Below are 22,893 nucleotides of genomic sequence, written 5' to 3'. Positions count from 1 at the left end.
CTGGGAGAATATCACCTACCTTTCTTTTCTGAACTGGAGAAAAAGTACTGACACCAGTTGTTGTGCTTATGACATGGGTCTACAACACAGACATAAAAAAATTAATTAGCATGCTGTTGGATAAAGCACTGCTAAGCGACAAATATAAACTTGTGATGGAATAATATACAATATAATCAAGAGGCAACCTAGCAGTTTTTGGTCTTCAAATTAATTTTAAAGATATAAATGCAATTCCTCAATGGATTAGCAAAAAATACATGTCCTTTATTTAGTGGCTCCATATACAACATAATATAATTATTCAGTTACTTTTTTTTTTTTGCATAACCTATTAAATACTACTCACAAGGAGGAGCAGTAATACCAAAGGTGTAATATATTGATATATTAAGGAAATAAACCCAAATATGTAAAAGAGTGAAGGTTTAGATGAGAAAGAATATTAAATAATAATAAAAAAAAAAAAAAACCCTACTTTAAATAATCTGAATTTACAGACATTTTTTTTCTGATGTGTAATGCACCACTCTTAATTACACAAGCTACGATGGTGAGTCAATAATTATCCAGTTCTCTATACTATATTTTTTATTTTTTTAAGAAGAACACTACAGCTACAACATAGTTCCCTTGCTTTTCAATTAGCTTTTTATGGTGTTTTACAAACTTGCATACACGCTCAGAAAAAAAGTTTTCGGTTTGTTCCTTAGCCATGTTTGCACCTCTTCTTACACATGTTTGTCTGTGGCAAATCGATAACCTCTTAAAACATCTTTAAAGGGTCACTAAAGGAAATTTTAGCTAACTAGCTTCCTTTACCTTACTGCAGTCCTGGTTTCATGTCCTCATTGTTCGTTTTTGCTTTAATGTTGCTGTAATTCCTCTCTGTTCTGGACACTTCCTGGTTGTCTGTTTCCTGATCACCACAGTACTGGGAGATTTCTCACTGTGGTGTCTAATCAAGGAGGTTTGTCTAAAACTCCTCAGCACCAATCCAGTTTCATTTTGCAAAACCTTCACTGCTCTCTATTGGCTCTCTGGCTCTGTACATCAGAGAAGCAGGAAACAACAGCAAAAACTAAACTAAACTGTAGGTACATTATATGATTGTTTTTTATCTATTTTTAATCATTTTTAAAAGGAATCAGTTAACTATTATGTCTCTATACCCTGTAAACAGTCATTTCAGCAAAAAATTTTTTTCCTTTAGTGACCCTTTAAGTGGACCAAACAGATGGTAATCTGAGGGAGCTAGATAAAAAATAAACTTTATATAGCACCTTTAAAGGTGGCTTCTCAAAGCGCTTTACAAGGAAAACACAAGAAATGCACAGGATAACATAACAAAGGGAAAAAAGGTACAACCACTTTTACCTACAGGTAAGCCTAGATTAAGGCTTACCTGTAGATGCTGAAAATATCTCCTAAACCTACACCGTTTAGAAGATATTTACAATAGAGATGCGTGCCGATGTCTACGACGCATGGCACACTTTAGAAACAGTGATCATGCCGTGACTGGCGGCTCCCGAGTGCATGCGCAGGAGTGACATCACACGACTCTGGCCAGTCACAGAGCCGGAGTTCGCGGCCGCGGAAGGAAGAGGGGTGAAGATGGATGCTCGCTGCTAGTGGGGACAGTGGTGACATCACAGGCTTCAGTTTCGGGCAAGTGACACCAAGCGATGCATAGTAGCCCATTATGCTTTACCTTTGCAGGGAAATAAAGAGGTAGTAAAACCCAAAAGCTTGTCCAAAGAAAAAAAAAATTGATTTAATTTGAATGAGTTTAGAGAACACAACTCTCTGATGTTCTTAAGAAGTGAACTCCAGAGTTTTGGAGAATAGCAGGCGAAGGTTCTGTCCTCCCATTGAGAGAGAGAGATAATAGGGTGCCAAGCCATGAAGAGCCTTGTAGGTGAGCAAGAGGATGTTGGAGTCTATGCGAAACCTGATGGTAGCCAGTGCAATGAATTCAGGATAGGTCACTTGTACCAGACCTAGTCAGGATTCTGGATGCAGAATTTTGAACATATTGAAGTCGATTTAAAGTGGATTTAGGTACACCAGCGAGTAGAGCATTGCAATAGTCAAGTCAGGAGAACACAAGTGTATGGATCAGCTTTTAAGCTACAGTGTACGATAGCCAAGCAATATTCCTCAAATATTTCTACTGCCTCACGTAGATATAAGTCGGCAGAATGGCATGGGCAGGCAAAGCAACGGGACCCGCGGACTTCATGTCCGCCTGGGTCCTGCTATCGGGTCACGGAACGGCAGAGCAAGAGGATGCCTTTGTAAACAAGGCATCTCCCTGTTCTGCCTCTCATCGGTAGCAGCGATCAGTAATGTGTCACAGTAAACAACGCCCCCTAACAGTTAGAATCACTCCCTAGGACACACTTAACCCCTTCCCACCCCCCCTAGTGGTTAACCCCTTCACTGCCAGTCACATTTATACAGTAATCAGTGCATTTTTATAGCACCAATTGCTGTATAAAAGTGAATAGTCCCAAAATAGAGTCAAAAGTGTCCGATGTGCCTGCCACAATGTCACAGTCACGAAAAAAACTAAATCGCAGATCGCCGCCATAACAAGTAAAAAATAATAATAATAATAAAAATGACATAACACGACCCCCTATTTTGTAGACGCTATAACATTTGCACAAAGCAATCAATATACGCTTATTGCAATTTTTTTACCAAAAATATGTACAAGAATATGTATCGGCCTAAACTGTGGGAAAAAAATAGTTTTTTTTTTTAATAAATTGGGGACATTTATTATAGCAAAAAGTACAAAATATATATATATTTTTTTCAAAACGGACGCTCTATTTTGGTTTATAGCGCAAAAAAAACCCAAAAAAAACACAGAGGTGATCAAATACCACCAAAAAAATTGCTCTATTTGTGGAAAAAAAAAATTAAATTTTGTTTGGAAGCCACATCGCACGACCGCTCAATTGTCAGTTAAAGCCACACAGTGCCGAATCGCAAAAAGTGCTCTTGTCTTTGTGAAATGGTCTGGGGCTGAAGTGGTTAAACTACCATTACATATCACCCCTAGATTTTTCAATTTAGACTGAAGCTCAAGTACAGTGCCATCTATAGATAAGCTATAAGGACTGGCTTTACCTAATTGATGGGGGGTGCTAATAAGCATGACTTCAGTCTTGTGACAGTTTACTTGATCTGGACCATATACAGGATTGCTCCAATACCTTTGACAATAGGCCTTGGTGTTTGGTTCGAATTGCAGGCTTCAGCTTGTCACACAGCATTTTACTGCGATATGCATGGTTTACTGCTGAACCCTTCTCCAAATAACGTTCCATTTATTGACCCTTTGAGTTCCAAAAACCTGTGAGCTTCACTTTTCCTGTGAAGAGCTGAATTTATAATTTCTTCTTGACTGATGATTATGGGTGCTTCGATTCCATACTGGTGTTTGCATTCTGGTACAAAGTGATGGATCCGTGTAGAGATAAATAAACACGGGTATAGAGATGGGATAAAGGTATACACATGAAGAGGGGTAACCACGGGTAACCACGTGCGGGTACGCGTGCTCGGACATGGTTTTTCCTTCTCTTATTTCCTTTTTTTCTCAGGGGGGAGGCGGGGTTGCTTGGAACCTCTTATTTTTCACTCCCTTTGCTTCTTAGAAGCCTCATAGAATAAAAAGCACGTGCTGTGGTGTAGATAGATCGATTTTTAGGTGCATGTTTGGAGGTTTGATCCTTCTATGTACCGATACATGTATTAGTGTACGTGTTTGTGAATGTATTTATGTGTATTTGAGAATGTGCTGTATTTTTGAAGATATGAATCGCTGATGATTCTGCAAAGTATGTAAAAGTTTTTATGGGAAAAACAATAAAATAAATTTAAACATCAAAGTGATGGATCCACATTTCCTCTCCAGTGATTGTTTAAAAAAAACAAAAAAAACAAACCCCAAAAAATGTTATCTTCATTAGCATAGCAATTCGGTAAGCATTGACAGATGGCCAGACAACTGCACTTGTGCTCTTCGGCGAGTAGTTTTGTGACCCATCTTGCACGGGCTTTAAGAAATTACACCCTGTTATGAATATATGCAGACCCATGATTAATTTGCTTATAATCTGCCACTTCGATAGTCTCTCGTCGGTTTGTCAGAATCATGGCATAGACTTGCTCAATGTTGTCATCAGTAGTGGATGTGCATCCCACTCCTTCTGTGTGCCTACACTTGTCCGACTGTTTTTGAACTTCTCAGTCCATTTGTTTACACTTTGCCATGGTAAAAACACTGCCCCCATACCTTCCTGGTACATCTTCAAACCACAATTTTTTTTTTATAAATGGATTACAGTTTGCTGTTCATCTTTGGTGCAAATAGAGAGTGGAGTGGCCTGTGAACCAGCAGCAAAGAAAACTGACAGAAGGAACCATCTCTCGACATGCGCACACAGAAATGTGTTCAGCTTACCTAAAGATTATTATATAAAAAGTGAAAATAATTATTGACTCACCCTCGACAGTTGATATAATAAAAACAAAACAAAAAACATGATGATTGATATACATAAGGAGAAGCCTTTTATCTATGCAATTTAGTTTAGTTTTACCCCGATTGCAAAGTCATTTTTAGCCTACGTACCATGTTCAAAATATCTGTTGTACCCCCAAAACTTTGCTGGCTCACATTATCAGAGTCATCTGCAGAAAAACCTTTCACCAAGTCCTTATGACTATTTCCCTCTGCAAAAAAGAAAAAACAAGAGAAAACATTTGTTTTTGATTAAAAGGGACCTGAAATAGCTTCACAAAGGTGTCATTTGGTATAAATTGTACAATATCCCCAATTATAATGTAGAAATCATAATAAAAAATTTGACTTTTTTTGGCACTACACACTTAGGAATAGAATCACAAGTCTAAAATAAAACGTTAAAACAAATCTAAATCCACAGATGTCATAAACAGGGCTTGGATCTCATCCTATGTATTTTACCTCTATCATACCAGAACCCAATATTTATATTAGGTCTATTAATACCATTTAAGAAAAACTAAAATAATTTCTATCTATAAAAAAGTGGGAATGTGGGAAATGTATACTGATCCTCAGTAAATGAAGGTTCTGCGTCTGTGGGATGTAGAAAAATAACCCCAACACGATAAATCGCTTCTTCAGGAGATGCTAGAGAATACATACATATTAATATGCTAGACATATCAGTGCTATGAAAAATAATTCATACCCCTTGAAATTTTCCACACTTTGTTAGGTTACAACCAAAAACACAAAATGGCACATAATTGTGAAGTGGAAGGAAAATGATAAATGGTTTTCAATTTTTTTGCATTTGTATTCAGCCCCCCTGAGTTAATACTTTGTAGAACCATATTTCGCTGCAATTACAGCTCCAAGTATTTTTGGGTGTGTCTCTACCAGCATTGCACATCTAGAGTGACATTTTTGCCTTTGAACTCCTTTACAAAGAAGAATGCTCTGTCAGATTCTCATTTGGATTTAGGTCTGGACTTTGACTGGGCCATTCTAACGCATGAAGATGCTTTGATCTAAATCGGGGTCGGCAACCCGTCGATCGTGGTCTACCTGTTGACCGTCTGCAGGTGACAGGTGGACGGCGAACAGGTTCCTGTGCCGCCGACCCCGCCTTCTAAGTGCCGGTCCTTGCCTTTCCTCCCAGCCGGCTCAGCCGTGCCATCCCATCCAGGTCTCTCTCTCCCTCCCACCTCTTTCGCTCTGTCGTGGCTTCTATGTACCTGTCCCTCTCTCTCCCTCCGGCCCCCAGCCTCCTCCTCCTCTGTCATCAGTGAACAGCAGAGACCGGGAGGAAGCACAGCTCAGGACAGAGGGAGGAGCCAGACAAATTAATTTTTAAGTTAAACCGCTGCTGATTGGATGCTAGGACACAGGGTGGTCCTAAGAAACCAATTACCAGCTTGCTAATATGAAAATGTACTCTGCCAGCTCCCATACTCCATAATTGTGCTGTTTCCCGGTCTCCACTGTGGAAAAAGGTAAGACACTGCTATAGGAGGGAAGGGGGGCAGAGGACAAGTATGTGTGTGCGTGTGTTGGGGGGGGGGGTGTGAAAGGGCAGGGTCACCCGTCCTCTACCACCCTTCACATTACCCCCCACGCTCCCTGAACCCTCCATTCTGAGCGCAACGCACTCCTGCATTCTGTGTGTATAACGCCATCCTGATCCCTGCATTCTGAGCGTATAACGCACTCCTTAACCCTACATTCTGAGCATATTGCACTACTTAACCCTACATTCTAAGTGTAATACACTCCTTAACCCTGGATTATGAGTGCAATGCACTCATGATCCCTGCATTCTGAGCGCAACGCACTCATGGATAACTGCATTCTGAGCGCAACGCACTCATGGATAACTGCATTCTGAGCGCAACGCACTCATGGATAACTGCATTCTGAGCGCAACGCACTCATGGGTAACTGCATTCTGAGCGCAACGCACTCATGGGTAACTGCATTCTGAGCGCAACGCACTCATGGGTAACTGCATTCTGAGCGCAACGCACTCATGGGTAACTGCATTCTGAGCGCAACGCACTCATGGGTAACTGCATTCTGAGCGCAACGCACTCATGGGTAACTGCATTCTGAGCGCAACGCACTCATGGGTAACTGCATTCTGAGCGCAACGCACTCATGGGTAACTGAATTCTGAGCGCAACGCACTCATGGGTAACTGCATTCTGAGCGCAACGCACTCATGGGTAACTGCATTCTGAGCGCAACGCACTCATGGGTAACTGCATTCTGAGCGCAACGCACTCATGGGTAACTGCATTCTGAGCGCAACGCACTCATGGGTAACTGCATTCTGAGCGCAACGCACTCATGGGTAACTGCATTCTGAGCGCAACGCACTCATGGGTAACTGCATTCTGAGCGCAACGCACTCATGGGTAACTGCATTCTGAGCGCAACGCACTCATGGGTAACTGCATTCTGAGCGCAACGCACTCATGGGTAACTGCATTCTGAGCGCAACGCACTCATGGGTAACTGCATTCTGAGCGCAACGCACTCATGGATAGCTGCATTCTAAGCGCAACGCACTCATGGATAGCGGCATTCTAAGCGCAACGCACTCATGGATAGCTGCATTTTAAGCGCAACGCACTCATGATCACAGCATTCTGAGCGCAACGCACTCATGATCACAGCATTCTGAGCGCAACGCACTCATGATCACTGCATTCTCTGCATAGCGCACTCCATAAACCCTGCACCCTCTTGTAATACTTATTTTAGTTCCGAGTAAAAATATTTTATAAAAAAAAAGAAAAAAGGAGGTCGGCTTACGGTCTTTTTTTCCTTTGACTTTATCAGTACTGTTCAAGTAAATCTCCATCTCTCAACGGTTGCCTACCCCTGATCTAAACCATTCCATTGTAGCTCTGGCTGTATGTTTAGGGTCGCTGTTCTGCTGAAAGCTGAACCTCTGCCTTATTCTCAAGTCTTTTGCAGACTAACAGGTTTTCTTCTAAAATTTTCCTGTATTTGGCTCCATCCATCTTCCTATCAACTCTGACCAACTTTCCGGTGCCTGCTGAAGAAAAGCTTCTGCACAACATGATGCTGCCACCACGTTTCACGGTGTGGATGGTGTGTTCAGGGTGATATTATGTGTTAGTTTTCTGCCACACATAGCAATTTGCTTTTAGGCCAAAAAGTTAAATTTTGGTCTCATCTGACCAGAGCACTTTCTTCCACGTTTGCTGTGTCCCCCACATGGCTTCTCGCAAACTGAAAATGGGACTTTTTATGGTTTTCTTACAACAATGGCTTTCTTCTTGCCACTCTTACATAAAGGCCAGATTTGTGGAGTGCACGACTAATAGATGTCCTGTGGACAAATTCTCCCACCTGAGCTGTGGGGATCTCTGCGGGTCCTCTTGGCTGCTTATCTGATTAATGCTCTCCTTGTCAGTTTAGGTGGATGGCCATGTCTTGTTCACTAAAGTTCTCTAACAAACCCCTGAGTGTATACACTGCTCTTAAACCGCCCCAAGGTTGCTGCTTACAGGACTTTTTCTAACGTCCTGCAAGCGCACCGCCCCAGTGTGAAAGCACTCAGGCTTTCACACTGGGGTGGCAGGGAAAGCAGATTTCAGGCGCTTTATAGGCGCTATTTCTAGCGCTAAAACTCCTGAAAACTGCCCCAGTGTTAAAGGGTTCTAAACAAGAGTTTTGGAAGGAACAATAGAAGCTATTTAAACTGAAGATTATACAAAAGGCTTACCAGACTTTGACACTGCTGATGAGTTGTTGGCACTTGATTCAGTACTGGCTTGTCTTACTTTAAAAAGACCTGGTGGAACAGTTTTGCTCGAAACAGGCAAGAAAGATTCCAGTAAATTGCCTTTTAACGGTGGTAATGTACGAGTCAGATCACGGATCTGATCGGGTGTTTGTTTCTTAAATAAAAAGAAAAAGCATACATTTACATTGTTATAGGTAGAGACATAAAGGTTTAGGAGCACAAAGATGTGCAACATAATAAGTAGCTCTATCAGATTATTGCTTAACTCAGGCATGTCCAAAGTCAGGCCCGGGGGCCAAATGCGGCCCCCCTGTTGATTTAATATGGCCCCCCTGGGGATTTGGATGTATATATTGTTTATGGCCCCCAGGGCCACAAAAGATATATACTGTATTTATTGGCGCAGCCTTGGAGGGGACAGGGAGGGGGCAGGACGAGCGCTGTCTGATTACATGAAGAGAATCTCCTGTTTACTCAGCAGCATCTGTATTGTAAGTCCCGTCTGCTGGGATGCCATTGGACGACTGTTCTGTCTATTAAAGAGGCCACAGGATAAACAAGGCATTCTCCTGTTTGTAATCTGTTGGCACTCGACCCGCCCCCTCCCTCTGCCCTCCGAGGCTGCAGATGGGCATCGTTCAGGCTGCACTGATGGCAATGGTAAGGCTGCATTTATGGCACATGTGAGGCTGCATTTATGGCACATGTGAGGCTGCATTGGTTGCAATGGTAAGGCTGCATTCATGGCAATTGTAAGGCTGCATTCATGTCAATGGTGAGGCTGCATACATGGCAATGGTGAGGCTGTGAGTGTTATACACCGATAAATACGGTATATCCAAATAACACGCCCAAGCTCATCCTTAGTCCTAAGCAGCGCTCTGGGATTCGTTGGGGCCACAAATAAAATATATACAGTAGATCCAAATAACACGCCCAAGCTCATCTCTTCACCACACACAGCCACAAAGGCAAGAGAATTCTTGTTGGGCCGTGTATTAGTGCTCAGACGAACACACTCAGGCAGAATTTTAATGGTTCAAAGAATGTCAGGCAAAATAGTCGGCCCTTCACGCATGTTCACTTAATCAAATCTGGCCCTCTTTGAAAAAAGTTTGGACACTCCTGGCTTAACTGGATTTACAACCTCAATTCCACAAACGTTGGGATGCTTTGTAAAGTCTATATAAAAGCAGAATGCAATGATTTGCAAATTTTATAAACCCATATTTTATACACAATAGAAAATATAAAAAAATATCAAATGTTTAAAAATGAAGAAAATGTACAATTGTAAGAAAAAAAAAATAATAATTCTGAAATTGATGGCAGCAATAGGTTTCAGCCCAGGTTCACACTGGGTGCGATTTGCTTTGATTTGAGATGCGATTTCACTTGTGAAATCGCATCTCAAATCGGCGGCATTTGCGCTGCACCGATTTCAAAAAGTAGTTCCTGTACTACTTTTTGCGATTTAGGGCCGCGATTTACATAGACATCTGTGCAAAAACCTGCACAGATGTCTCTTAAATCGCGGCCGAAATCGGGACTGCCAGCGGGAGTGAAATCGTGTGAGTTCAGCTGAACTCGCACGGCTTCACTCCCGCAGCCCAGTGTGAACCAGGGCTCAAAAAAAGAAAAATTGGGACGGGACAACAAAAAGCAGACAAAGTAAGTGGTACAAAGGAAGAGCTGGAAGATCATTTTGCAACAAATTAGGTTAATTGGCAAGCAACAGGTCAATAACATGATTGGGTACAAAAAAAGGAGCTTAAGAGTGTCAGAATGAAGGAGTTTCACCAATCCGTGAAAAGCTGCGTCTAAAAATTGTTGAACAAATTTCAGAAATAATGTTCCACAGCGTTTCCAAAATTGCAAAAACGTAAAATATGATCCAGAAACGTCACAGTCTTCTCTGATCCAAAGCTCATTTAAAATTGTCTGTTGCAAAACGGAAAACTGTCCTGCAGTCATACAAATCAAAATGTGACACTTTGCAACAGACCATTTTCAATGAGCTTTGGCCCAGAGAAGATGGCAGGGCTTCTTCTTAACATGATAGAGCTTTACCTTACATTTTTGGATGACAGGATGAACTGTGTGATTTTTTTAAAGCGGATCTCCACTCTAAAGTGGAGTCCCGCTGATCGGAACCCTCCCCCCCTCCGGTGTCACATTTGACACCTTTCAGGGGGGAGGGGGGTGCAGATACCTGTCTACAGACAGGTATCTGCACCCACTTCCGGCCCTACGATACGGGCAAAGGACGGGTTTTTTCCTTCCTTCCCGTCCGTCCCCCCGTTGTATGCTGGGAACACTCGGCTCCGAGCACACAGCGGGAGCCAATCGGCGGGCGCAGCGCGACTCGCGCATGCGCCGTAGGGAACCGGGCAGTGAAGCCGGAGCGCTTCACTTCCTGGTTCCCTCACCGAGGATGGAGGGGGGAGCAGCAGGGTGACGAGCGATCGGCTCGTCATCTGCTGCGATCACCGCTGGACTCCAGGACAGGTAAGTGTCCTTATATTAAAAGTCAGCAGCTGCAGTATTTGTAGCTGCTGGCTTCTAATATATTTTTCCCGTGGCACATCCGCTTTAAGTATTCCTGAGCCCATGCAGTGATGTCCATCACAGAATCATGCCTGTTTTTAATGCAGTGCTGTCTGAGGGCCCAAAGATCACAGGAACCCAATACTGCGTTTCGACCTTGTGCTTAGAGATTTCTCCAGATTCTCTAAATCTTTTGATGATATTATGTATTGTAGATGATAATATATTTAAAGTCTTTTTACATTGAGGAACATTATTCTGAAATGGTTCAAACATTTTTAGATGCAGCTTTTCACAGCTTGATGAACCTCTGCCAATGTCTTCCGAGACACTGACTTTCTAAGATGCTCTTTTTATACCCAATCATGTTACTGACATATTGTCAATAAATCAAATTCATTGCAAAATGTTCTTTCAACTCTTACCTGTTAGTACACTTACTTTGCCAGATTTTAGTTTCAACTTTTTTGAGATGTGTTGCTGCCTTCAATTTCAAAATTACCTTATTATGTCTTAAAATTTTATATTTTCTCAGTTTAAATATTTTAGCGTTTTCTATTCTCCATTGTCAATAAAACAAATAGATTTATGAGATCTGCAAATCACTGCATACTGTTGTCATGTAGATGTTACACAGCATCCCACCTTTTTTGGAATTGGTGTTGTATATTTTAAAAAGTTATAAGGTCATCGCTAGTGCAGAATTCCCTCCAAAAAAGGGGTTATATAGAGGGGGACTTCCGGTCTTGATTATGCTAGTGTCCATCACCTGGAGGTGGTCCATAACCCATGTAGTAATTACTGGTGCTCAGTGTCCCGTGATGTACCTTCAAGAAAATGATTTTTACAGATAAGCTGTTATAAAAATCCTATTTTAATGATATATTCATGAATTCAGAGCTACATGTGTCCTTTATATCTGGAGTTTAGCTATAACATGACAACATTGTGATGAACAACAGTTGTCTACATTATTATGCTGAAGACAACCTTGCTTTGCTTGCCACTGCTTTTCTGAAAGTAATGACAAATGGAATAACTCTGACCATTTATCACTCCTACAGGTTATCATAAGGGATGTTCAAATCATTGACATATCAGGCAAAAAAATTACTTCTAGATCTTTTTCTTCTTTCACCTTGTGCAAGTGAGAGTAATTAGCAGGTGTTCTAATGGGTTATAAAAATATTCAAAAGTCAATTCACCTAGAGGAAGAGATTGCATTTCACAAGCTTTAGTATAATCTAAAAGTCATTAAACCACAACTCACAAGCTGAAATATGAGAAAATTCCCTGTAGCTTTAGTTTATTGCAAAACCCATTCAAAACAGATATATTTAACTGAACACTCCAAGCATGCGTCTAAATTAATTTATGTTTTCCACAATGTGAAATTTTAAAGTCAGGCAATCTACTGTACAATCCAGTGGGCAATGTTAAGTTCCAAGAGGTGTGCTTTCATTGGCATCCACGGAAAAGGTTATGAGCTTGTTGGACATCGCATTCCAAATAGGGGGCATTACTGTGGCGTTCTCCCCATCCCCTACCCTGCAAGAATATCCATTTCTCTGGGAGTCATTTTTACAAGGTTTTGGGGTCTGTCTGTGGAAATTTTAGCCCATTTAGCCCAAACAGCATTTGTGAAGTCAGGGTTGACAAGGGTTGCCTCATAATTGACATTCCAATGCATCCCAAAGGTATACAAGTAAGGTGGAAGTCAGAGTTCTGTGCAGGCTCAAATTCTTTCACACCACACGGACCTTGATTTGGGCACAGTTGTGCTGGTACAGAAATGGTCATTCCCCAATTTGTACGGTTGGAAGACCTCAGTTGTCTGAAAAGTCTTGTATGCTGTAGCCTTAGCAGTATCCTTCACTAGAAATACCCAAACCCAATAATTTAGAGGAGTGCTGTGATGTAGATTTAAAATACTAGATTTGTGTGAAATTGACAACTTGTAAAAACATTTGTGACATAAAAACAAATTCAAGGGCAGTCTGTAATTTAGTCAGCCGATCTGCGTAATTCAATTAATTCCTGTGCTCACATGGGGGGTGACTACAGATGAGGTTCCCGGATGAGGTTCCTCTCAGCAGCAAACAGGATTATTTTGTATCCTATATCAATATTCTGTACCAGCCCTGGCAATTTTGGATAAGGTCTCTACTAAACTCAAGGTACAAGTTACTAGCGAGCAGGAGATTAGAACTGCGGGGGTATATAGTTCAGCACCTGTGTATGCTGTGACTGGAACCTTTAGTTCTTTATAGCTGCAAGTTGCTATCTGAACACGAAGGCCTCGTACACATGATAGGTTAACCAGAGGACAATGGTCTGATGGACCGTTTTCATCGGTCAAAACCGATCGTGTGTGGGCCCCATAGGTTATTTAAACTCCGGTTAAAAAAAAGCCAACTTGCTTTAAAATTTAACCGATGGATTGCTAACCGATAGGTCAAAACCGATCGTTAGTACGCACAACCATCGGTTAAAAATCCACGCATGCTCAGAATCAAGTCGACGCATGCTTGGAAGCATTGAACTTCTTTTTTTTCAGCACGTCGTCGCGTTTTACGTCACCGCGTTCTGACACGATCGGTAATTTAACCTATGGTGTGTAGGCGTGACGGACCATCAGTCAGCTTCATCGGTTAACCTATGACAACGGTCATTCAGACCGTTGTCCTCTGGTTAACCTATCGTGTGTACGAGGCTTAAAACGCTCCTTTCTCCTTCTCTGTGGACCTTTTGCTGTATGTACCTCTGTGGACGCAAAGCTATACCCCCCCCCCCCCCCGTATAGTGTGCTGCCTGATACCTAGTGTAGCAGACACTGCGGCAAAGTACCCCTAAACCTCCACCTCTTCCAAGACCCAGCAATCTACCTCCAGAAGGACCATGCAAGACTACAATATACAGATCATTCTGTCTGGATTTCCATCAAGTGCGGTTGTGGCAGATGCCTTTAGTGTGTTTCTTGCATCTCATTGACCTTGGACTTGCTGTTTAATGTTCCATTCAGCTGCCTCTGTTTCTTCTGTTTGCCCCTTTGCTGTTCCCTGGATTGCTAAACTGGGATTGCAACCCTGTGACTCTGGACTTAATCCTTGCTATACCTGGTTACTCTTTCCCCCTACTGTGCCCTAAATGTTGTTATGCGCCCCTTGTTATACCATATTGCTACCTCACTGGATTAACCCTTGCTGCACCTCAGATTGCTGTCATGTGCCCCCTGGACTTATTTCCTTGCCTTTTGACCCAGGTGGATTAACCTTTGCTGTACTACAGATCCCTATTCATTGTGATTCTGGACTTATTTTTAGCTGTGCCATATTACACCCCTATCACCTTGCTACCTGTCCCATGCTGTGCCTGTAATTGCTGTCCTGTAGACTTATCCATTTGAAATGCAATTGCTTGCTGAACATCCTAATATAGAACCCCTTCAGCCAATGGTCTTAAACCCCTCCTGATCTCTGTGTGCGCCATGTTCCACCCACACCTCCATCACAGGTGTCCACAAACAGTACCATATAGTGTAAGGCCGCGTACACACAGTCGTTCCAAACCGATGAGAATGGTCCGACGGGCCATTTCCATCGGTTCACCGCTGAAGTGGCCTGATGGTCTGAAGTGCGTACACACCATCGTTCCAAAAACCGATCGGGTCAGAACGCGGTGACGTCAAACACACGACGTGCTGAATAAAACGAAGTTCAATGCTTCCAAGCATGCGTCGACTTGATTCTGAGAATGCACAGGTTTTGAACTAATGCTTTTCTGTACTAACCATCGGTTTGGACCGATCGGGCAGCGGGCCATTGGTTCGATTTTGAAGCACGTTTTAAAATTTTGGACCGAAGGACAACAGACTGATGGGCTATACACACGGTCGGTTTGGACCGATGAAACTGAACCTCGGTCCATTCTCATCGGTTTTGTCCGACCGTATGTACGCGGCCTAATACTGAAGAAGTGAAGGTCAGGTATCCATAAAATGGTGGCTATATAGTGTATGTAAGAAATATAAAATCACTTGAATGATAACATACCTTTTCTCTTCGTCTAACACGTGCAGAGGGAGATCTCTGCAATGTTGTAGATCTGTTAGTATCTCCATTTACCATTAAATAATTTTCTTTTAGATCATCAACAATGACAATTTCAGATTCTTTAGGCCTGGGTATAGCAAAGACAAGCATATGACAACCACCACATGCCACCTGCAAAGGAAAACACAATAGGGTTTAAAACAATAATGGTAATTTATACATTCTGCTCATTTATAGAGTGTAGACCTGATCCTTAATGCTTTATGGAGAACACTAAACCATTCACATCAGACTATGCCCTAAAGAAGTTTACAGTCTAATGTCTCTATAACAATCATAAAAACATTAGGACCGATTTATGTGATACCCAATTAAAAAATACTAGTAGGTTGCTTGGAAAGAAATCAAAACACTAGAAGGATGCCCGCACAAACAAATGAAGAACGTGCAAACTCCATGTAGCTAATGTTCTATGTGGGAATGAAAACAGCATTGCCCAGCAAGAAAGCAAATTTTTCTTCATTAATTCATTTAACGTTTACAAAAAATTACTAAAACACATTACACGTCTATTTTCTTTACCTCTCCCATGGGCTACCATGTTCAAATCATTTTAAACACATCCATTAACTTAATTTTATTTTGGTACTTTAATAAAATAAATGTATACTTCTGTAGCCTTCTGGTTAAACTCCCTTTATCCATGTGTCCCTTTGAACAATAGGTGGGCAAAAAAAGAACTTTAGTTCATCAAATCTTTGCAATAAGGCTGTAGAAGTATGCACAATTTTTCATTGGTGTTTATATCTTTATAGACCGCCAAATAAAAATACATCTTACTGTCTGGCAGTGAACAAACAGGTTTTCAGACAACAACCCCTTCCACCTACATGCATGCCCTCATTTTTTTTCTTTAACTATAAAACAAACATGTTTTACTTACCTGCCCTGCGTAATGGATTTGGACAGAGCAGCCTGGATTCTCCTCTTCTCAGGTCCCTCTTCGGTGCTCCTGGTCCCTCCCTCCTGTTGACTGCCCTCACAGCAAGCAGCGTACTATGGGGGCACCCGAGCCAAGCCACAGCTCTGTGTGTCCATTCAGACACAGAGCCATGGTCCGGTCCCACCCCACTTCTCTCCTCATTGGCTAACTGACTTTGATTGACAACAGCGGGAGCCAATGGCGCTACTGCTGTGTAAATATTAGGGGGGCTTCTGCACACAGGTTTTTAATTTGAATGCATTAAGATAAAAGAAAACCTTCTGCCTTTACAACCACTTTAACTCTATTCATTTTCGCTTTATCAGCAAAGTTAAAAAGAAAATCAAGACTGTGCCACTGGCCAATGGGAACGCATTTACTTCCCAAGCAGGTACAATACTGCACCAAAAGCCTTATCATGCAACCGTCTTGACCACTTTAGCGTAACCTTAAAAGGTTAGTCTTCCAAAAACGGATATTTAGTTACAGGCGTGACGTGCCGGACTCAATATTTTTATTCCCGACGCACCCCTAAATTTGCCCAGAAATTCCTGTGAAAAAAAGATTTTTGTACTTACAGTTTGGTGTCTTGCACGGCGTCCATCGGCGGCCTCGTCGGGTCCGGCGTCCGTCTGCGGCTTCGGGTGTCCTCTTCGTCGGGTCCGACGTCCTTCTGCGGCGTCCTCCTTGCTCGTTTCCCGCGCCGAGTTTGAATACTGCGCTGGCATATACCGAGCGCAGTACACTCGCGTATAGACGGCAATGCTCGTGCTGACGTCCTGGACGTACAGGACGTGAGCGCGAGTGTAGCCGAGACTGCCCGACTATACACGAGTGTACTGCGCTCGGTATATGTCGGCGCAGTATTCAAACTCGGCGCGGGAAAGCGGGTATCGGCGTATATCGCGCACCCATGATTTTGCCCTGATTTTCAGGGCAAAATAGTGCGCGGTATACGCCGATAAATACGGTAATTCTTTGCTCTACTTCTGTCCATCTGTGAGCTTTGCCCATTTCTGCTGAATTTGCATGTTTCAACACTTCTGCTTACATTCTCTATACCAGTGTTTCTCAACTCCAGTCCTGAATGCGCCCCAACAGTTCATGTTTTAAGGATTTCCCTCAGATGAAACAGCTGTGGTAATTACCAAGGCAGTAAAAGTGATCAAATCACCTGTGCAAAATAATGGAAAGCCTGAAAACATAACCTGTTGGGGCACCTTGAGGATTGGAGTTGAGAACCACTGCTCTATACTATAAAAAAAAAAAAAAATCCAGGCATGAAAATGAGAACCCTTCATAATAGCCAGGAAATTTGTACAGACCTAGGAACTCAAGTTCTGAGATCCCACTAATATAATTTTTTTTTTGTGGACTAACCTTTTAAACCACTACTTTTGTGTGAATGTACATTTATCTACAACTTGGCCTTCTTTTTTTAATTACAGTTTTCCAAAAGATATCATAGATCTGTAGACACAAAATATGAAAGGCATAAATCCATGAGATCCTTTTGACTTATTGTCGGAGTGCTGCATAGTTACAAGGGCCAATTAAACTATGGTTGGTGAACCAAATGTTTGGAGCATATAAACCTGTTTTTTGAACACATCAAATAATAGTTCATTACTTATTTCTCCTGAGAAATACTGCAATTGCCATGTGATGTTCTGATTGTTATGTTCCCTGCTGTATTCTTTGAAAGCGGAGTTGGATCAACCACCTGCTTAGTTTATCCTGGTCGGGGAAGCTTTGTAAAATTCTGGACTTGATTGGGAGATATTGTGAATTTTTACCTTTTTTCTGTTTTGTATACCTTTTTAATCCATTTAAAAAAAAATTGTTTTCAAATAGTCCATATAGTACAGATGAAAGACAAGGAAAAATGTGACCAGTGTGGGAAAGATCACAAGTTTCACAATGGTACAGAAAATTAGTTTATGACCCTTCTACATGTGCAAAATAAGCATAACTATAGCTGCAACATAATAGTTTCTTTGACATGCGATGTGCCAAAATTGGATGTCATGTGCAACAATTCACATTCCTCAACTGCCAATCTTAAAGTGGTTGTAAACCACAGACATGAAATATGAACAAAGCATATCCCGCTATAGTGTGCACTTGTCTCATTTAACCACTTAAGGACCCCTTCACGCCGATATACGCCGGCAGAATGGCACGGCTGGGCACAATCACGTACCAGTACGTGTCTCTTTAAGCCCAGCCGTGGGGTCGCGAGCGCGCCGGCGCGCTTGCGACCCGGTCCCAAGCTCCATGACCGCTCTCGCAGGACCCGATCGCCGCCGGTGTCCTGCGATCGGTCACCGGAGCTGAAGAACGGGAAGAGGTGTGTGTAAACACACCTTCCCTGTTCTTCAATGTGGCAGTGACACTCATCATCTGTTCCCTGTTTCAGGGAAAGACGATCAATGATGTCACACGTCCAGCCCCGCCCCCTACTGTAAGGCTGGGTTCACACTACGATTTTCCCGTCCGTCAGCCGCATACGATTTCAGTATTGAAAACGTATGGGCCCGTACGGGAAAAGGCATACATAGACAATGCATTGCAAATCGTATGCACTCAGATGCATCCGGGTGCGTACGATTTGCTGGCAAAACGTTTTTTAACAGTACGCAAAACCGTGTTCAACCACGCATACGTTTTTTTTTTTAACATTAAAGTCAATGGAAAACGCACATATGCGCGGTTCCATACGTTTACGTCCGTTTCAGCCGCATACGTTTTTTCATATAAATCGTATGCGGCTGACGGACGGGAAAATCGTAGTGTGAACCCAGCCTTAGAAACACATATGGAGGTCACACTTAACCCCTACCGTGCCCCCTAGTGGTTAACTCCTAAACTGCAATTGTCATTTTCAAAGTAAACAATGCATTTTTATAGCACTTTTTGCTGTGAAACTGACAATGGTCCCAATAATGTGTCAAAATTGTCCGATGTGTCCGTCATAATGTCTAAAGGTCACTGAAAAAAACACTGATCACCGCCATTAGTAGTAAAAAAAAAAAAAAAAAAATGTATTAATAAAAATGCAATAAAACTATCCTCTATTTTGTAAACGCTATAAATTTTGCGCAAACCAATCGATAAACGCTTATTGCGATTTTTTTACCAAAAATATGTAGAAGAATACGTATCGGCCTAAACTGAGGGAAAACATTTTTTTATATATTTTTGGGGATAATTATTATAGCAAAAAGTAAAAAATATTGCATTTTTTTCAAAATCGTCGCTCTATTTTTGTTTATAGCGCAAAAAATAAAAACCGCAGAGGTTATTAAATAACACCAAAAGAAAGCTCTATTTGTGGGAAAAAAAGGATGCCAATTTTGTTTGGGAGCCACGTCGCATGACAGCGCAATTGTCAGTTAAAGCGACGCAGAGCCGAATCGCAAAAAAGGGGCAAAGTCCTTAACCTGCATAATGGTCCGGGTCGTAAGTGGTTAAGAACACCATGGGGGTTATTTACTAAAGGCAAATCCACTTTGCACTACAAGTGCAAAGTGCACTTGGAAGTGCAGTCGCTGTAGATCCGAGGGGGACATGCAATGAAAATAAAAAACAGCATTTTAGCTTGCACATGGTTGGATAATAAAATCAGCAGAGCTTCCCCTCATTTCAGATCTACCCCTCAGATTTACAGCTACTGCACACACTTGTAGTTTGCACTTGTAGTGCAAAGTGGATTTTCCTTTTGTAAATAAACCCCCCCCCCCCCAATTGTCATTTTTGTCTGCTGCTTCGTTCCTCTGCTATTTGCATGAACCACTTCTAAAACGTTTTTCAGACACCAAGAGAAAAATGGTGACAGGGGAGAGAGCTCCAGCTGATTGACAACCTCAGCTCTGTTCCTGTGTGCGGTCTCTTTCCTCCAATCAGCTCACAGAGCTCTCCTCACTGAGCTCTGAAGAAGCGTGCAGAGAAGAGAGGACTGCAGATAGACAGTTACAACTTATGTAGAAGGATTTGTTTCGCTTCATCTCTGCATCACCTGAGGCTAGTTATTTCACTGGGTATAAGTAAGGGTTTACAGCCTTGAAAAGAAAAAAAAAAAAACACAGCACTTAACCCCATCCAGTCTATGTGGTTAACATATATAAGCTGGCCTTGCACTAATCCACATGCCATGTCCTCTCCAATCACTTTAGGCTCTGTACACACTGAATTTTTTTCATTCAACCAGTTAGATGAACAAAAAAACAAACTCACAGATTCCTGCATCTACACAAAAATAATTTGGATGCAGGGATCTCCCCCACTGTGCTATTACTTTCTGATAGTGGGTAGTCTCCCTCTTGTCAGTATATACTGGTCAGCACTGCAGCGACTGATCTAATGCTTGTCTTCCAGCAGGACAGTACGATAGAAGCTGGTCTAACAATTGGCTTTTGCCGAGAGGGCTACACACAGAACGAAATCCGACCAGACCCTGCTGAACCACCTTAATTCCAATGCGTGTGTACCCAGCTTCAAATTTTAGCTACATGGGAGGCATAGTTAAAGAAAAGTCTATCCTCTACCAAAATAAATCATTTGGACTCGCAGTTGACAAAGAATCTTTTTTTTCACCATGTCTGTCGGTGTTTAGAATAATGTTAAATGGGAACAGGAGAAATCCTTCTCTTATTCCCCAGATGACTGGGAAGAATATATCAACAACCTTCATAAATGCACTAGATCAATTGCTATTAAGGAAACTGCACTGAAACTATTCACCAGATGGTACTATACCCCAGTTAAACTACATGTAATATTTCCTACCGTTTCACAACTATGCTTCAGAAACTGCAACTCCATTGGTTCATTCTCACACACTTTCTGGGACTGTGATAGAATCACATATATATGGAAACAACTTGAGAAATTTGCCTCTAAGATTTCAAACTACAATGTCAAACTGACAGTTCAGAACTGTCTTCTGTTCTCCCCTATTATAGGCCTCCCCATACAGCACATGAGACTAATCCACACAATCTGTGTTGCGATCCACTGGCCGTTTGCTTTTCACTGGAAATCCCCCACAGTTCCATTAGATCAATTGAAAACGAGAATTAACAATATAAACCTTATGGAAAAAATCTATCACATTGTTCAAAATTCGATCCATATATATAATAACAAATGGGACCCATGGTTTGAACATTCTGCTACTTTCTTTAATCCCATCTAAATCGCATAATTCCTTTTGCTGATCTGTTTATCCTAATAACACTTATGGTTTTATATCTACTTTTTGACCCTCATCTTAATTCTCTACTCTTTAGAACAATGTTTTATTAATGTTACATAAGATTTGTATAGTTTACTATTGTCTATTTTTTGACTCCTGGACATTTTCTTATGTGTACTCTTTTTTTGTATGCCATTTTGCTTTTTGTACCACCATTTTGTACCAAATAAAGTTTGTAAACAAAAAAAAAAAAAAAAAAAAAAAAAGAATAATGTTAAATGCAGCTTTAATTCTTTTAATTCAATTCTTTCTGGACATGGGCATACTGAATGCGTATAGAGAATCTAAATCTGCTGAAATATGTAAATTACTATGCCTAAATAAATAAGTAACTATATTAAAAATGAATATACAATGCAAGGAAGGGTAACATCGCCGCTCCCTAGAAAACAGATCACCAACAGCCATCTGGCAAGCCTTCGTAACTCCAAATGCCATTTCTGCTTAGACCTTCCAAAAGCTTTACTTTATTACTAAGACTAGAAGCCAAAATTGTCTGGTATTAGGAAACCAGCGTGAGCTTCCGAAGTGCAGAAGGAGAAGAGATTAATTATTACTTAAAATATTCAGTCATTTGAGTAGCATTTTTTGCAACCTGTCAGAATAATCTGAACAAAGATTTTCAGCAGTTGGGGATCCCGAGTGACATAATTGACTAAATATGCTAATGACTACATTTGGTCATAAGGCTGCCCAGAATACCCAGCTACATTGTTAACATTCTAGCAGCCGTGGATTCAGGTGGACAAACTTCCCAGTTTAGGAGTTTATTGAGCCACAAACAGGCTGGGATTGGGTACTCACTATCGACCCAAAGCTCATTTCTAATCAGGATTAGGTTCTTTTCAGCTACAAGTACAATGAGACTTGAAAATTACAGTTGCATGAATAAAAATCAGCAACGGCCCTAATGGATACAATGGTGGATGTTACGGTTAAAATACACTTTAATCACTTAAGACCCGGACCTTTAGGCAGGTAAAGGACCCGGACAGTTTTTGAGATTCGGCACTGCGTCGCTTTAACTGACAATTGCGTGGTCGTGCGAAGTGGCTCCCAAACAAAATTGGCGTCCCTTTTTCCCCACAAATAGAGCTTTCTTTTGGTGGTATTTGATCACCTCTGCGGTTTTTATTTTTTGCGCTATAAACAAAAATAGAGCGACAATTTTGAAAAAAATTCAATATTTTTGACTTTTTGCTATAATAAATATCCCCCAAAAATGTTTATTTGTTTCCCTCAGTTTAGGCCGATGCGTATTCTTCTACCTATTTTTGGTATAAAAAAAAAAAATCGCAATAAGCGTTTATCGATTGGTTTGCGCAAAATGTATTGCGTTTAAAAAATAGGGGATAGTTTTATTGCATTTTTATTAATTTTTTACTACTAATGGCGGCGATCAGTGATTTTTTCGTGACTGCGACATTATGGCCGACACATCGGACAATTTTGACACATTTTTGGGACCATTGTCATTTTCACAGCAAAAAATGCATTTAAAATGACAATTGCAGTTTGGGAGTTAACCAAAAAAAATGCATAGGATGCATTAAGGTGAAAAAACACAAAGCTTTACAACCCCTTTAAGATCAATTGGATCTCGACTATTCAAAAGAATGTAGACATACTACAAGGGCACGCGCACACACACACACACACACAGTATAAGCAGAAATGCAAGAATGTGATGCAGATTGAATTAACAAAACATAATACATAATCCAAGCA

The 22,893-nt window shown here is 41.4% G+C and overlaps 1 protein-coding gene across 1 annotated transcript in view; it reads right to left on the bottom strand.

Annotated features, from left to right (window-relative positions):
- The window catches only part of RPGR (retinitis pigmentosa GTPase regulator), a 150,549-nt gene that overhangs the window by 34,591 nt on the left and 93,065 nt on the right, over window positions 1-22,893 (bottom strand). The window contains exons 10-13 of the mRNA XM_040338120.1: window positions 14,927-15,097; window positions 8,307-8,481; window positions 4,655-4,755; window positions 20-79 (exon numbers count right to left, since the gene is read on the bottom strand). Of these exons, the coding sequence (XP_040194054.1) occupies window positions 20-79; window positions 4,655-4,755; window positions 8,307-8,481; window positions 14,927-15,097 (507 nt within the window). The remainder of the gene's footprint in view (window positions 1-19; window positions 80-4,654; window positions 4,756-8,306; window positions 8,482-14,926; window positions 15,098-22,893) is intronic.

Source organism: Rana temporaria, chromosome 2 (genome assembly GCF_905171775.1).
Source record: "Rana temporaria chromosome 2, aRanTem1.1, whole genome shotgun sequence".
Lineage (NCBI taxonomy): Eukaryota > Metazoa > Chordata > Amphibia > Anura > Ranidae > Rana > Rana temporaria.
Note: the sequence above shows the minus strand (reverse complement) of the source record. Positions and strands in the feature narration are given on the sequence as shown.